This window comes from Balaenoptera acutorostrata, chromosome 5 (genome assembly GCF_949987535.1).
Source record: "Balaenoptera acutorostrata chromosome 5, mBalAcu1.1, whole genome shotgun sequence".
NCBI classification, from domain to species: domain Eukaryota; kingdom Metazoa; phylum Chordata; class Mammalia; order Artiodactyla; family Balaenopteridae; genus Balaenoptera; species Balaenoptera acutorostrata.
In genome coordinates this window covers 73,393,179-73,411,703 of record NC_080068.1, presented here as the reverse complement: position 1 = coordinate 73,411,703, position 18,525 = coordinate 73,393,179, and the positions used below count along the sequence as shown (strand labels likewise).

At 32.8% G+C, this 18,525-nt stretch overlaps 1 protein-coding gene across 3 annotated transcripts in view; it reads right to left on the bottom strand.

The window, feature by feature from the left end:
• Positions 1–5,636: 5,636 nt before the first annotated feature.
• Positions 5,637–18,525, bottom strand: part of GABRA2 (gamma-aminobutyric acid type A receptor subunit alpha2) — a 119,492-nt gene continuing 106,603 nt past the window's right edge. For 2 of the 3 annotated variants that reach the window (XM_007180743.2, XM_007180744.3), the window contains one exon: positions 5,637–9,283. In XM_007180743.2, coding sequence (XP_007180805.2) covers positions 8,987–9,283 — 297 coding nt within the window. In that variant the 3' untranslated portion in view covers positions 5,637–8,986. Of the gene's footprint in view, positions 9,284–13,259; positions 13,440–18,525 lie in introns of all 3 variants that reach the window. The other variant, XM_028166136.2, reaches the window with a different exon arrangement.

Genomic DNA, 18,525 nt, shown 5'->3' with positions numbered 1-18,525 from the left:
AAAATCCAAAAGCCAGTCCTAACTTCTCTGATTTCAGGGGCTTTACTGCTCACTATGGGACATCTTATATCCTTTCTCTGAGTTCCTTTTGTGCTCAGACTAGTTGGAAGTTGCTCTTGTTCTTAGTCAAAGAAATTGTGGCTAAGATACTGACTGCCAGTAAGCAAGATACGATTTTCAGTAAAATACTCTCTTAACTTTGAAACTACCTAAACTTACCTAGAAAAAGTTCAATATAATTACTGGATAGGATACCAGAAAATAAAAAAGAGGAATGCAATGATCAGTATGAGGTAAAGTTTTTAAAAATTAGAGAATTATAAACATTTTTCTCCTCTGGTACAGATTCAGTTGTCTGGAATGGATTGGACTTTGAGAGAAGCCTTAGGGTGACCCTATACACACTCATTGTGAAATCTTCCTGTAAGCTGGTTTAGGAGATAGGCATAATGACTTTAAAATATTGATAAACTCTTTCACTTTTCTATTTATCTGGCATTCCATGTGTATTTTAGTTAGAAAGTAAAACTAGCTTTTAAACAGTAAGTTCAAAAGCAATTCAAAACTGATATGCTTCAATTATTAGTTTACATTTTTTCATTATTCTACATCTTAAGACATGATTTAGAAATTCTCCATAAGGTCATTTTTATTGATTCATGGAAGAAATGTTGTAACATTTCAAGCCACTTATGGAATAAGCTGTTCCACAGGAGTGAATTTTCCAGGTAAATGAACCCTAAGTAATTAAGCTCCAATTTTTAATTAAATTTTAAAAATACCCATTTCCCTGATTTCTTAAACCAGAACGCTGGATATAATTCAACATTTTCTCAAGAGGCAATTGAGGGATTTAGTGCTATTTTTACTACTTGCATCTGGTTTCCCATTTTTCCAGTTTTCTATCTGTATCTGAGAACTTCCAAGAGTTAATATTGGCCCAAGAATATAAAACCTTTTCCATTTGGCAGTGCAACACTCTTCAAGAATTACCATTTTTGAGTCTTACTACTTTCAAAGCAGTTTCCTTGGTTTTACAATTTAAAGATGAGGCAAAACTTCTAACGCCGTAGAAAACCATTTGAAACCTCCGTTCCTCCCTTTCTGAATTTTTCAGAGCAAAGATGACATAAATGCTTCCATTTATAGCATGCTTTCATTTACATGAATTTGACAAAGCCTGGACTATAAATTGATATTGGGGAAACTAGCTGAATGGTGTTGAAGAATGTGGCTTTGTGGCTATAATTTAACTGAGATGTGAATTTGAAGTGATAAATATTCACCTCATTATTTAAGTGGAATATACTTCCCTCCAGGGAAATAGTTTTAAAAATGTTAGAATAAATAATTTTTTAAGTATTTGATTAAAAAATGTAGGCTGAAAATGACAATTAGAAAGTACCTTTTTAATACATATACTCACATTGTTCATAATTAACTGCAGGTCTATAGGGTAAAAATTAAGAATAAGAGTAATTTTAATTAATTGATTAAATAGTAAAATTTCAAGAATGCATACTTTATTACATAAGTTTGATAGCTTCACTTAAATTCACTATGTTTTGTAAAAAACTATTTGTTACATTCATTTAATTTTATGTTTGTTTCTTTTTTTCTTTACTAAGACTAAACTATAGACTAAACTAAGAGCTATAGGAAAAGCAAGCAGAAGTCTCCAAGAAAGAAACAGATTAGATAGAGTCCATGATAGGTTTATAAAATGGAAACATGTTGACACATGGCTGTAGAGTAGAATTATTTGGGGAGTTTAAAAAATTTCTCATAACTCCTCCTCTCTCAAGATTCTGACTAGGGTAGGACGAATGTTTTTGAAAAGTCCTCAGGTAATTATAAACTATGGCTAGGGTTGAAAAATACTGTATGAGAACTTACCATGTTGATAAAAAATTGCCTTGTTATTATACCTTTTTGACATCCAAAAGCATTTAATTTCAGTGATATTAGCAATAATAGCAAAGGAACTCATGTCAACTATATTGCGTTAAATTAAGAGAATAGATCCAACAAGAAAACTGCAAGATTTCTGCTTAATAAATAGAATGATGAACTTGAGTCTATCTAAAAAAAAGAAAATCTTATTTATTTTATTTAGAAGTTTCATGTAAATGGGACACCTTTTATGACAGAAGGGAGCTAATTTTCTGGGTGAACTTTTATATTTTCCATAGCACCACTTTCTTAAAGTGTTAAAGAGATCAACATTAACAATTCGTGATACCCCCCCTAAAATTTCAGGGTAGGTTTGGACTTTTCCTCTCACCCTATAACCTTTTTATTTTAAAAAGAAATTTAAGAAACCAATAAAATTTAAAATCACTATTTTACACTATTACAACATATTAGTGTTATATCCTAAAATAAAAAAGTCACATTTACAATAAATTCAGTTCTTGTAAGCAAACATGTAACGAATGATTAGAGTATAAAAAACACAATTTTCAGATCAAATATATTTAAATTAATTTTAATAAGTACAAAAAGATAATGTTTAGCATTAATCTGCATGTGATTAATTAAGAATGTTTAAACAGCAAGCATACTGACATATTCAATAAAGGTCAAGTTATCTTACATACATAAAAAATAATGACTTTTCCCAATTACAGCAAGGTCACAAATTACAAATATAATTAGCTTCAGAATGATTTTTTCAAACAAGAAAACTTACCATACAAGCGTACTGTCACCCTGAAAATTTAAAATTAATGAATTGTTTTGGAGCTTTATCATGCATTCTCTATGCATGTGATTGTATTATTAATGTGTAGCAAGAGGAAAACATTCCTTTCCTTTTTGTTTTTTACTTTTCTAATTTAGCAACAAGTATGAAGCTTTCTTAAGTTTCCATGCATGTGACCTCTAAAGGGAATATTTCATGAAAGGTCACATTCCTCTGTTTGGAGCACCCTAAAACCTGAATTTGTATCTGCTCAAGAGAATCTTGAAAACGATGAGATACCAATAAACCTGAAATCAATTATGGAGCAGACACCCAAGATCAACAATCAAGGACTTATCCATGGATGGTAATGTTTAATTCATGAAAACTGTAACTCAAAGTTCAGTTTCATTCAGGCCTTTCCAATCATACATTGAACTTGTTCACATATTATGCTGGGTTTAAAACACAGCCAACTGCTTCAACTACTGTGTTGAATATTTAAAAATAAATAATTGGGAACAAATCTTTAAGCCATTATCCCTAAAGTAATTCTGTGTCTAACACCTTTGTTTTGCTTTCCTAATACCATTTGTTTTCATAAATCAATTTTGTTGGAGTTACACTTATCTATCCAATAATATAGGCTTGCATTTGGCAACTTGTTGTGGTAAAATAAGTCTTCTAAAACAAAGCATGAAAAACAAATTTTTATACCAACTAAGCTAATTTAACACTTACAGTGCCAATACTGGTATTTATATGGTGTCAGATTAGACTTCTTTCTATAAACAGGAATTTGCAACAAACTAATGAAATCAATACATAATCCTTGAAGTTCATGTTTTAAAAGTTATAAAACCAACAATATGGCAAAAAAAAAAAAATCTCTCTAACCCCTAACACAAACTGTCAAAAATTTTTTTAAAAAAAGAAGAAAAATAAAGAGGGAAGTGCTTATTATTTTGTGTGCTTAATCAACTGTAATCATTTTTTATACATTATTATACCTATGGACCAAAGAAGAAAAATGTAATATATTCCCAGAAACTAAATTGTACACAATATTAGTGAATAGCTAGTTTTACAAAAAGGGATTCTTGGTTGTTGTACAATTCAAAAAGATATAAAATTAACCAGAGACAAATATAGTAGATGACTTGGTATTTGCAAATGATCAACAGGATATTAAATTTAACGGAGGCTTTAACAAACCTCCATTGAGAAACTTGGAATTCAAAGATTTTTCTATCTTACCTTACCAGCACAACTGTGATATCATTTTGAATTTAATGGCTCAAAAGAGCCCACCAGCAATACATCAGAAAAATGTTTACACCTTTGTAGGAAGGATATTTTTTAAGAATATATAGGGCTCAAGACTAAATTCCAATGAATAAGTTGGTTGGATCTATTGAAAAAAAACTATTCTATTGACTAAATTAATCACTAGTTTAATAAGAGCTATGTTTGGAATTAGATCCATTATAAAATAAATTGTTTAGATTTCATAAATTTGTCTAAATTTCTCAAAATATTCTTTTATACCTGGAAAATACACACACATACACACACACACACACACTTACTTCTAATCAAAGCTAAGACCTTATTAAAGGTTCTTTGAGAGTATTACTTTAAACTGACACACAAACCTGTTCTTCGTTCTTCCCTACTGGCAATATTAACTGATGTTACGTATTAACTTCAACGTAAAGTGGTTTGAAGTGTGGTATATAATTACATGTATTAAAAAAAGTTCTTCATAAAAACAGGCAAAAATACAATATTTTACCTAAATAAGGTTGAAAACTGTGGTCTAAATATGTTGGATAATTAAGAATTTTTGAGAAAAACGATATAAAATTCTTATAAGAAATAGATTTTCATTACCTTTCCCAAATGCCTTTCACATGAACTTAATCTTAGTATTTTAATCATGATGCTTACCTTGATAGAATCATGACTGTTAAATATCTCTGTATATACTTATATATGTATAATTTCTCACCTTTCTTAGAAATTAAAAAGGAGAAATGCCTCGTTAGGTTTAACTAGCAACAGACATTTTTCGAGTGGGTTTTTCTCTTTGATTTTTTCCCCTGTTTTTGAGGTCTTGAATTTGTTTTTGAATTTGATGAAAATATGAGTGCATAAATATTAATAGAAAAGATTAGTATCTTTCATATAAATGTTGATAACACAAGATTATGGATATTAAGAATTTTATTAAATGCTGAATTTCATTTCTTAAAGCATGAATTCAATAGAGAAAAATATCATAATTTGTCTTGTCCACACTGTTATGATTTTGATTCAATGTCTCTGGTTCCTAAGCATGCAAGTGTTAAAAATAATCACACCCCACCCCAGTTTTAATTTTATGCTTCTGGATACTTTGGATTAAGAAAAGGTAAGCCCAAGGTTCCCATAAGACCTCAATTAAAAAGAAGATAAGTGCACTACAGGGTAGCAATCAGTCAACTCATAATTCTCTTGAAATTCTGAATATTTTTATAGGAAAAAAATCTGAGAATTACTTCAAACATATGCAGATGGATATAGGAAAGCCAGAAGACTAATAACAAGAACACCAGTATAATAAAGCTATTAATATGGTCCCAGATTTCAAAATAAGTCATAAAAATGTTGATGTTTCACAGGCATTGTCTGAGGGCAACAAGTATGAAGCATTTGAAAAAAAATTCTTAATAGATAATGAAGAACCGTGACTTTGCAGAAGGTGGACCTGAGCTACTTCCCTTATCCTTCCATTGGAATGATGACAGGCTGTGTCAAAGTACAATATCCATAGCCTCCATAGAGCTTCTCTGCCCTTTTAGAACCTATGATATTATGGCAGAGTTGAGGTCCTTCAACCAGCAATATGAAAAGAGCCACATCATAAAAACTTTATATATATACATATATATATATGTATATATACCAAAAACTGTGAGTGAAGTAATAGCTTTTGTGCTCTTTTTAAACAAACTATGAACTATTCAAAAAAATTGGAAATGTGGCTCAAGGGGATCATTTATCCAAACCTGAGATAAATTCAAAATAGAGAGATCCCTGAAAAGATTGCTAAACATGAAGATTGGCACTTTAAAAATCGCTGAAGTTTAAAAAAACAATTATTAGATCGTTCTATATTAGTTCCATTTTCTATTCAAACAAATAGAAACATAAATAGAAGAAAAGAGCAAAACAGTCACCATCTTAGCTCACTCGTGATCTCATAGCTCAATAAACAACTCTCAGTGCTAAATTAAGTTATATATTACATTTGGTCTTTTATTTAAAGTCTTTACAAGAATGAGATGCACTTTGATTTTCAACTGAATTCTGTGGATGTGATGTGAGTGGTAGTGACACCATCCAGATGGCATGGCTAATAGTAGGAGGTAAAAAATATTTGTTGAACAAATATGAGCTTAATCAGAGCAGTAACTATACAATAATGAGATTATATCTCTATATATGTACATGTATTTATCTACATTTTGTACATACCATAACTCTTTATGTCAATATACAGCTGCATAAAATAGTCATAATATTATGGGCCAAAGAGACCATTGTTAGTTTATTAAAAATGTTTCCTGAAAAATTAATCTTATTTTAATAAATCCATGTCACTTTTTTGTGTTTTTAAAATGATTTATAGAAGGGAGAATAATTGTAAAGACTCTGCTTCTATAATTTAAAATCCTTTTCCATGGACCATCCTCCCTCTCTCCAGCAAGACTAAAAGCTCCTTTAGATTTATCTAAATTTTAAAAGATTAAGAAGTGTGTAAGAAAAAATTCCACGAAAGTAAGAGAAATAATAGAAAATCCTGATCCACATTATTGGAATATCTCAACCGTCAGGATATCATTAGGCTCAAATTAGATTTTAACAGTTGAAAGTAAAAATAAAAATAACAATAATGATAACTTTTCTGGCCAATCTACCATAAATTTTATTAAAACAGGTACCATCAATGTAGGTGCAGCCTTTTGCCAAAAGTATAGATGAGTCTTTTCTGTTGTCCTACAGAAACTGCTATTCACAAATATTTTTACATATGTACATATTTATAAATTTATAATGTATAGTCACACATTAAGGGGGAAATGCAGAACTTATAAGAACAATATTTAAAGTGTCTAACAATACATACCATACAAAGCACTTTTTATTGCTTGTCTTCAGGCATTGTGTACTGTCTTAGACTACCACACCCTTCCCTAAACAGCCCAGAAGAGCTATGATATATTTAAATGTGTAAGAAAATAGGATATCTTCCATTCCAGTGTATGAATAAAGTGCACTTTAAAAAACAATTTAGATGACAAAGAAGATGCTATTGGAAGGGAATTAAAGAAATACATTTATTGGCTCATGTAACAAATTTATTTTATTAAGGATTATGGATTACTTTTCATGAGGGAATTTTTAATGTCAAGGCTGTCTTCACCGCCAATTCTGTTAATAAGATGCATTTGTGACCTTGGTATTAATACAGTCATGCAAAGCACATAACAGAATCACACTGAAACAAAGAAAATGAAAAAAAATAAAATTTAAATGAGGCAAAGAAATAGCAGTTTTTGTTGTGATTTTGCTTATTTCCATAAGATACTCCTTTTATTGATGTTATGAACATACCTATTTATGCACTATACTGAAATACTGTACAAAACTGCAAGAAATGCCACTATTTGACTACTTACGTTTCTACAAAAACACCGTCATATAGGTGTATCTATTAGTAAAAGTCAACTAATAACTGCTAATGTATATGTGAGTCAAAAGGATTTTAAGTTTGCCCAAAATGTTGAATCTAGGTATGATACACAACTATTAATTTCTATTAACATATTTCAGGGACATAAAGAGTATTTTTTAAATACTGAAAGGAAAATGAATTTTACTCATTAATAATTAGTAATTATATAAAATTGAAAATTCTGGTTTCTAATTTAGCTACATGTTTGTGTGTGTATCCTAATTGAGCTAATTGTGTGTGCGTGTGTGTGTGTGTGTGTGTGTGTGTGTGTGTGATGTCTGTGCATGTGAACTAATCCGCAATCTGTTGGTGATGCTTTAAAGTTTCAGTTTAAAAATGTTCAACTCTTACCAAAACCTCTTCAGGTATACAAAGCTGCAAATTTGAGTCAGAGAAATTTAAAGTTGCAATTTACAAAAGCAGATTTACATTAATTCTTATCTGAAAGAGCTGCTTTCAAGACAGAAAAATGTGCCAATTAACTGCCCTTTCCTTTGTAATTAGTGGCTTCTGAGTCCTGATGAAAAGAAGCCTTAAGGCAGAATTTGCAGTAAACAGGAAAGGAGAGAATCGTATAAGTGCTTATACATATTCTGTGACACCTATGAACTCTCATTGATGGGAGTTTTTGGCACAGTTTTCTAATCCAGTATGAATGTTGCTCCACAGCAGCCAAACTGGATGTTTCTTCCAGTCTCCAGCACCAAGAAAATTTAGCTGATCAATTTCAATACAACACATACTGGAAAGAGTAAGACCTATTTATTGTCTTTTTGTTTAATTTAAGGTAGTTTCCAATGATTACAATAATCTGTAGGATTTCAATTATTACTTTCAAATAAACTCTGATGCTAAAAATGTGATGACCATGACATTCCAATGGTTATTAAATTCTAGGCATAATGAACATCCTGTCGGGGTGACTCATAATTATTTGAATTTGTCATGCTGTAATATGTACATGGCTATAGACACTATACAGAGTAATTAAAAGCTGATTTCAAATCTCTAGCTTTTCTTCTGATGTGTACTAAGCTTCCAATTATGCTAGCAGGGATTCTGAGCACTCGGGAAGGGAACTGATGTTGCAGATATGAGGTTCTGTTATTTAGAAGAATTCATCTTGGAACGACAATGTTACCTTACATTATAGTTAGGCAACAGTAGAAAATACTCCTATGTAAGACCTAAATCAAAAGGGTCCATAAAATGTGGTGTAGGATCTCCATTTTCATCGCTGTTAGGAAAAGAGAAAATAAATCAGGTCATCTGAAATCCACTTTAAACCAGTTCCTAGGGTAAATCTTTTAAAAAGGCAATGGCTTTTTGGGCATGGGGTGCTTTCTGCCTGCAGTACCACAAGTTAGCAAATGCGTGTCTCTATTAGAGGTCTATAAGCTATATTGCTATATACATACTGTACATGTTGGTTCACAAATTAGCAGTTATTAGTCAGACTGTACATGGCAAAACAAACCAAGTTTAATGTTGCTATACATCCCAAAGACAACCCGTGTCTAGATTCAAGGACTGACCCCTAATACAGGTTCTCTGTTTAAGTATGTAGCCCAGTAAACTAAATTAAATGTACCAAACAAAACTGGGAAAACTATTCTAGACATTCTGTCAATTTTGCTAACACTGTTGAAGGTTTTCTTGGCTTCGGCTGGCTTGTTTTCCGGCTTCTTGTTGGGTTCTGGCGTGGTTGCACTCTTGGAGATGGTGGAGAGAACTGGGTCTTTTGAAAGATTCGGGGCATAATTGGCAACTGCCACTGCATAAGCATTGTTCTGTATCATGACAGAGGCTTTTTCTTTTTTCTATTGAAAAATACAAGAATTAACAGAATGTGGGTTGAGACTGCTTCTTAACATTTTCCAAACTCCAGTTCAAATTCTGAAGAAAAGTATCTTGACAAGCATCATTATCCATTAGAAAGAAGGAATTTAGGGAAATAAGTGTAGTTTATTAAGTCCTAAAACCATTAGGGAGAGGAAACCTCCAGAGTAAATCAATGATATCATTTTCCTGGAGAACCATTTTCTTGTTGTTTACATGGAACACTGACAATCAAAAATACAACTTTAACAAATGACACATTTTTGACTCTTACAAGTCACTCAAATATTTGTTGAATGAATGTGTGAATGAATAAATGAAATGAAGACATAATTTAACATGAGGAATGATCATCTACAGTGAATTATCTCAAATTTTGAATTAATAATTTAATTTCTTTAACTTGATAACAGGATTTCTCCCCTTCATGTCAAAATCATACAGTAATGTTTTACTCAGATGGTAGGAAATTGTATCCATATACAGATGTTAGTGTAATAAATACTAAGAACATAGAAGGAAGATGAAATACAAACTTTTGGATTTCTGCCTAGCTCATCCACAACATGTTTCTCCTTATACTTCCCAGTTCAGTTCTCACCCACTTTAGTCTGGGTCACAGTTTTCTCCTGCCTGGATCAAGCAGCATTCCTTTGTACTCTTCCACTTGGCTTGACCTCATCCAATCATTAGTCAAACTACAACCCCCATGGGGACTTTTTAAAGACATAAATTGGATGGGGTCACCTGTCTGCTTAAATCTCTTAAATACCATCTCATAGAACTTAGAATAAAATCAACACTTCCTGCCATGGTGTCTTTTTTTGTTCATTATATACCAGTCTCACTGAAATAACTTGCATTTGGAGGACTTCTTTGTTTGATGCCTTTGGCTATGCTACTTCTGATAGGGCCAGAGTAAAGGGACAAAGTAGGTAATTAAATAGTTAATCCCACTAGGGGACTGTAAGTAAAGAAAAAAGTATGGGAGACTCCTGTAAGTTAATGAACACTCTAGAAAGCAGGTTTGCTTAGCCACAAAACCAAGCAGGCTTGCTTAGCAACAAAACCATGAAACAGAAGCATGAGACATGCCCCAAAACTATAAAACAATGGTGGCATGAGACCCACATCCTGCCCAGTGAGCTCAGTAAGTTAATGTTTCCTAGGACACGTTCCTATATGCACACTAAAAACAAAAATATAAGGAAAGGTGACATACTAAAACCTGAGATGATTTCACATTTTTAGCATAAGTTACCGCCTTTTTGCTCATTTCCACTGAGGCATGACAGTCCCAGCTTGACCATGTAGGGACAAGAAAACTCCCCTGCCTGACATGGAGGAGGAATTGATGATGGAAGCATGACACCTACTCAAGAATGAGGAAGAAGGGGTTTTTTTCCCCCTCCCACTGTTCCTTTGATTATAAAACTGTAGCCCGCTAAGTTCTCGCCCGCTAAGTTCTCGGGGCACAGCGCCCTCTGGCCTGCCTACTTGTAAGCCTCACAAGCATCCTATTCTAATACATCACTTCTTATCCATCTCTTTGTCTCTCACTTAATTCTTTCTGCACTGAGACATAAAGAACCAGAGCTCGGAGTCCCCTGAAATGCCACCTAGTGGTTTCACTTCCTCATCCTGGAATGGCTTCCCTCCATCCCATTTTCCACGTGATCAATACCCTCTCATGAAGTGTCATTTCCTCAGAAAGTACTTCCTAACCACTCTATCTAATGTCATCCTGGCTCCCCATCTATACCCTTTTAGAGCACCCAGTTTACTTCCATCATGTCATTTTTCAAAATGAGTAAATTTTTTTCTTTAGTTGTGTGATTATTTGACTGACATCTTCCTTTCCTATTAGAATCTAAGTTCAATGAAGGCTGGTGCTATTTCTGTCTTGTTCACCATTATAACCTTAGCATGATTCCTTCCATGAGGTAAGCACGTAATATGTAGCCAAATTAATGAAACCTGAAAATATTTACTCAACATTAAATAATAATATTTAATGAAACCTGGAAAACTATTTAACTGCACTTCTGTACTAATACACACTCATTGCTAGTTATCTAAATGCAAACAAATTTGAGCCAGCAATGAATTATCCAAAATAGTGAATAGTGTAAATCAACAGATTTATAGGACCAATTGACCTAGGACAGAATTTCAAGTATCAGTATTTTGAATAAGAATTCTCAAAATGTCCAAGTAAAATAAGATAACAAAGGGCCTCTGAAAGCCCAGGAGGATCTGTAAACAGGCCCACATTTCCTGTCCTTCACTGGCACTGGGTCTCTCCCTCACCTGTTTCCCTTGCTGATAAGGCATTCTTCCAGACCTGACTGGAGCATAAGAGGAAAAGGGGTGAGGGATTACCATTTGTAGCTTTATGAAAGCTATAAAACAGCTTTTCCCATGTTACACATGGAGGGTAATCCTCAAGCATATAACTGGTAGCAATGATAACTAACACCTTGTGAGCCCTAGGATGTGTCAGGTTGAGTGTTAAGCCTAAGGGTGTCGTTGGTGACAAAATTCACTACTGGATAAGAAGTAAGTTCTATGTTGTAACCCCAAGTTACAAAATCAGAAACAGAAGCTAAAGCGGTTTTGTGACATGACCAGGTCTCCTGTCTACTAAGTGGCTAAAAAAGCACACAAACTCAAATGTGTGTGACTTCCAAACCTCTGCTTTAAACAGCATGCCTCGTGACTTTACCTCTGAGGAAGCTTGTGAATATCTTTTTCTCAAGATTTTCCAATTGAAGTTTATATTACTAGGTCAACCTTCTAAAAGGACTTTTTAACCCATAAAGTTCTGACATATAGTGTTTATATTATTATTATTTCAATTATACCTAAACATCTCTTAAACTGCAATATCGAATTGCAGAGATTGGGCAATGCAGAATTCCTAGCAAAGTTCCTGGCACAGGGCAGGCTCAAAAAATGTTTGCTTCATGATAAATGAATGACATCTACTAGAATGATTACTGTGATAATATACGTATATAGGTATATATAATGTATATAAGCATATAATGTATTTTATAGAATACAATAACCATTTATTAGATTAATAGAAATAGATTCTAATAGTGTATTCTGCAATTCTGTTATGTAATTATCCTGAAAGTCCTCAATTTCACCATCTATAGATGTAGGAGACTGGGAAATAATAAAATAAGCTCAACTGAAAAACAGTGCTGCGGAATTTTCACGTTTGTGGAAACTGTTTCACTTGTGATTGAGACATATAAGAGGGAAGTGGGAAAATATGACTATACACTAAAACAGCAAATGATTTATTTTTATACATTATCTGGGGAAAAAAAATAAATTATGCTGCTTTAGAATCAGTGGATGCTGTTACTTAAGTGGAATGAAAAGGGAATATAACCCATACTAATTAAACTTTCTGTTTTTTAAATGATGTTTTATAAGAATCAGAATATTCTGAGGTTATTACTTTATTATAGTGTCCAAATATATAATTAAAATTTTAAGTCTGGAAAATTCCTGATTAAAGAAATCAAAACATCTTACACCATCGTGGCAAACCAGTTTTGGCTTTCTTGGAGTATTAGATAAAATGAAGTGTTAGTAAATTGAGCAAATGCTCTAGCTAAAATGTAGACACCTAGTAGTGAAGTGACCTAGCATATAAATGAAAATAACAATCACATAGTTTCAGAGTTAGAAAGAATCTCAGAGACAGAATAAGGAAATTGAGCTCTCATAAATACAACACTAAATACAACAGTCTTTGGAGAAAACCCCAGGTTTACAAAGTGGCAAATTTATGCTCTTTCTACATACCATGTTGCTTTTTTACAGTCATTGTGGCTACTAGAAAGCCCATTACTTGTAAAACAACAACATGCTCCCTTGTCAGATAATGCTATTGTTAACTGTCTGCTAACCATCCTGACTGAGAAAAGTGATACTTACAGAAGATTGTTTGAAGGTTATACAGTCCATCCACTTCTCTAAGTACTCTAAAGTCTTTCCTTGGATTAAACTGGGCCATGAGAAAGCTATATACTTGGACCATATTAGCTTAGCTCCTTGAAGAATTGCCTTCACTGAGTTGTATATTAATGTAATGCCTTCAGCTTTTATTGAAGGGGACTACAAGAAACACCAATATGAAATTCATTACTGCTTTTATTGGGAAAATGTTGACATTACTTGCAATAGCACCCAACTTTCCCTAATATAAAACCCATATGATATTGTTTAAAAAAGAGATTTTTAGCATAGGACAATCGTTCTTTCTGAGGAAATTTATACATCCATTTTTTGGTTAAAGAAAGATAAGTTTCCCCCATGGTTTACTCTCATAACCAAGAAGCTCAAGATTTGAATCTCAGCATACTCTAGCTATAAACTACAGTTAATGTTCTGGCCCAAATGGTGGACATATTTGCAGTCTATTTTCCTTCATCCTGATTTTCTACTTCTATTTATATCTTATTATAATAATTTAAGTACATGCATTCTTTTGGTAAACTGCCTGAAATGCTTTTGGAACAAGGCATGATGTTTAAAAATGCGTATAAATGAATAAAAACACTTGAAATACGATGTTTTCTATGAATTGCATGGAGTGAATCACAAAACAATGGCACATTTCATGTTAGTTTGGATATTATGGTGCTATGCCTATATTTCAAGTAATTTAATATATAGTGTATTTCCAGAGAATATGCTTTTCTTGGCCAGTGTAGAACCACTGACTCAGATTTAGAAATAAAAACAATCTCAAGAGACAAAATGTATTTTTAAAAATTTAATTCAAATAAACTATGTGCTAAATGCTATGTCAGGTATTGGCAGAGAAATAATGAATAAGACAAAACTATTATCCTCTTAGATCAGGTAACCTACTGTTAGAAACAGATTTGTTTATAATAAAAGTATAATTTAATGAGGTTACATAAAAGAAATTCATGCCAGGTACTGTAGAAAGATAGTGGGGGGATGGCAATTAGATACAATTGGATAGATTTGAAGGAATAAGTAGTTCATCAGTTAGAAAAGAAAGGAGAGGGCATTTTAGCAAGAGGGATGAACACATCTAATGCCATGGAGATGTGTAGGGGCATGGAATTGGGAGATGTTTTTAATGGCTAGAGGAAGCATATGAGCATGGACTTTAGATTTGTGTTCAATCTTGGATTCACCACTTATTAGATGTGTGATCCTGAGCAAGTAACTTTACTTGACCAATCTTATATTTCCTCATTTCTAACATGGAGATATTCCCAGGCACACAGTAGTAAGTGCACAATAAATAACACACACAAAAAATTTCTTATTATTCATCATGTAAACAAATATATGAGAAGGCTATATATTTGGACCATATTAGCTGAGCTGCTTGAAGAATTGCTTTCAAAAATTCATTAAAGAGCTGAAAAATTAAATGAACAGATTTCTGTTTTAGAAAGATAACTCTGGCACTACTGTAGAGGATGGATTAAAGGGAGACATGATTTAGAGGTAATGAGGAATAAAGAGTCTCAAAATAATGAGAGATGGCAAGGGCATGGTCTATGACATATAGGTAGGAGAATGGACACCATTCAATGACTGATTAGGTCTTAAGGGTAACTTCCAATTTGTTGGTTTCTGAGATTAGGTTTTGCCATGAACTGAGGTACATATGAAAAAAAAAATAGGCATTTAGGAGATTTTTTGTTTGTTTGTTGTTTCTTTCACCTTTTAAAAGAGATATGTAAAGACTGAAATGTCATATTCATGTAGAAATGCCTAGGGAACAGGTTGGATATATGAGCTTGCAAGTTAAAAGAAAGGTATGGAGTATAGCTGTAGACAATAACTGTGGAAGGTAAGATAAAGGTGTTGGCTGTAGTTGTGATTTGGTTATACTTCATTAATTCATACCATATTTATTGAGCAACTAATATATACTAGGCCCTGTACGAAGGGACAAGGATAAATGATTTATTAAAATAAACATGGTCATTGTTAATCATGGTCAGTGAAGGAGGTGGGATATAAGTGTGCAATTACAAACTGTGATAAAGAATTAAATGCAAAAGAGCAGGATACTGTACACACTTATAAAGTGAGCTAATTATTCAGCGGTGTGGGGAGCAAGTGTTCAGAAAGTTCCTGAGGATTGGTATATGTGCTGAAGATGAGTAGGTTTTACCTATTTGGATATAATAAATAACGAACAGTGTGCTTAGTGTTGCTGACATTCCTATAAGTATGGTCAGTAAAATCCTTAAAGTGAGAATCACATATGAATAGTAAAAACAAAAACATAAAATAAATTTAAATGACTATCTTTGGGGATAAACAACAGCAGATGCTATGGAGATTGGATCTACTCTGAACTCAGGCAAAGAATCTTAAAGAACAGAATGAATAGTGGTAGCTGTTTTAAAGGCCTAACAGAAGAGAAAAAGTTGTTTTAAAGGCCTAACAGAAGAGAAAAAGTTGCTGACTTGGGCCTGAAATGGAATCTTGGAGTATAACAGTATTCAATGGGTTCAGTGGGGATCCCTTAAGAAAAATGGAAAATTATCTTATCTGAAAATGTAGAGGTCATTGCTGTCCTTCAGTTACAGGACAATGAATGGAAAGAATTACAGTGAGCTGAGAATTAAACTAGAAGTGAGAACATACACATTATAAGCAATGTTTTCAAAAAGCTTGAATGGAGGAAAAGAGGGTGGAATCTGATAATGGGGGAATGGGTGACATACAATCTGGAGAGAGTTTTGGTTTTGCCTTTATGGTAAATTAAACATATTAAGCATCTTCAGAAATGTAAAGCAAGGAGACAGTTGAAAAGGAGAAGATAGCTTTGAAGAAGTAAGAGAAGAAAATAACTGATGCTTCAAGATTGAAAAAGGAACAAGAAGAAAAGAATCAAGAGATGGGGTGGAAGAATTAGTCTTGAGGAAGTGGAAGAACACTGGGTGTAAGAGAAGGTTCCAGAAGAACTTGGGAGGTTGCATAAGTAGATATTTTCTTATATGGAAGGGCATAAATATTTAAAGTTGGATTATTTGATCCACCACTACATTTTTAGAATGATAAAATTTTGTTGACTAATTTCACACCTGAGGCTAAAGGTATAGTGTACCAACTTGTGCAAGATCACAGAGCAAGGTAAGCTTTGTCTTCTAATAGAGGGCTCAAATGTGTCTTGAATATGAAGTGAGTGGATTTATTTATTTATTTTCAAAAACTAACTTTAAAGATCAACAGAGCACAATCTACATGAAAACTGTATGTTAAATACATATCTCTTTCTTTCAAACATAAAATATTAATATGAATCTCTGAGTGATTATTCTTATGAGACAAATTAATACTTGCCAGTTAACAAACCTTTAATAACTTTTTATATACTCTTTGGATTGACAGATAATTTAAGTGCATTTACTCATGCTTACTAACTTCAAAAAAGAGGACTTCCTCCAGTCTGGTTAAACTGAAAGGATGCCAATTTGGCCGATGGATAAAAACTTTGTATTTCAGGAAAATTATTGTTCTCCACTTAATTAAATCTAAGGATAACTAAAGCAGAGGTAAATTGCACTGAAATATTTTTTTTAGGCAGATGTACTAGTTTGGGGCACTATACTAGATTGCCTTTTAGTTCTAAGGACCTGGTTATTTCCAAGGTAGGTTTAGGAAACACCTCCCCAGATTCATTTCAATCATGAAAATGGATTGAATACCCATTGATAAATTCACCACTGTAAAGTTTTAAAAGACTTTCCATGAAGGCAAAGTCTTCTCATTGGTATTACATTGCCAGATTTAATATCAGAAACGTATTTATTCTTTTATTCAATGAAACTTTCTGAAGTGCCTACTAAGTGACTGGCACTGTGCTTGGCACTCTAGCTGTGGAAAAGTGATTAAGAACAAGCAAGGTGCCTGATATAATGTTCCCTTTAACTTATCCACTGAACTTGAACCACTTATTACTGAAATAATACAAATTTGTTAGTTGTTTTCCTGCAAATTAGGTTGGAACATAAATGATTTCAACCTAGATTTAGTTTCACTATGTGTGATCTGCTATGTGGGTAGAGTTAAATCCAGTATTCATTAGTAGTAGGTTACTGCTTTTAGAATGCATTATCAAGAATGTGTTTTTCACATTTATAGGTACGTCTCTTTTCCAGGTTCAGGGGTTGAGGAGGCATATTATTTGATATGCCAAATCACAATATCAATTTGATTGACACCCTCATTGCATTAAAAATAATATATCAGTATATTTCTACACAGGGCATTTACACTACAAACCACTATTTATCTTTTGTGACATATTTACAAAGCATTTTATCTTCAAAAAAAGTTAGTATGAAAGTGCATGTGTAACTAATATAAAAAGAAGTAATTGCATAGATAGCAATGGAAAAACAGTATATTTTATGGGGAATGAAAACATCAATCAACAGTAAAATGCAATGGAAATGGTAAAATAACCTAGAAGTTAAGCATGGAAAATCAATCAGATTCCCTTTAATATTTACTCATTGGCTATTAGCATACAAAACATAGCTTATAAAATGAAATAAACCAGCACTCTTATGAGAACTTTTACAATTTACAAAATTAGGGAAAAAGAGCAAGACTTTTAAACTATAACATCAGCTGTTTGTACACTTTAACTGCAATATTGTCATAGAAATTTGAAAAAAAAATTTGTATTCAAATAACTGGAAAGGAAAATCAGCAAGTATATTATTCCAAATTTAATGGAAGGGTATTCAGGTAGACATTTTATTATAAAGGAGCCCTCCAAGTAGAAATTTTACTATTATTAAGACTACTTTCTATCTCATTGTGATATATACAAAGCCTCCTCATAAGATAGATGAATAATAATCTATAGACTGAGAAAGGAAACGGCTATTTATCAATGCACAAAACTCCCACTTCCTTCAGTACTTGAAACCTAAAAGTAGACACCTGAAATAATTACCAAAGAAGTTAATCTTCAAAACAAATACTTTTTCTCTTATAGACTGCAGGAGCAACTTAAAATGTCTAGGCATTCCTACCTAGTTACTTGTTCCATACAACATGGGAGAGATTACGATGCTGCCAGTCTTTTACATCCAAGCAACAGAGATGGGGATAGGTGAAGAGTAACTCAGCCCACTTGATAGGGCCTGAAATTCTATAACTGGTAAAGTTAATGCCCACTTTTCTTTTC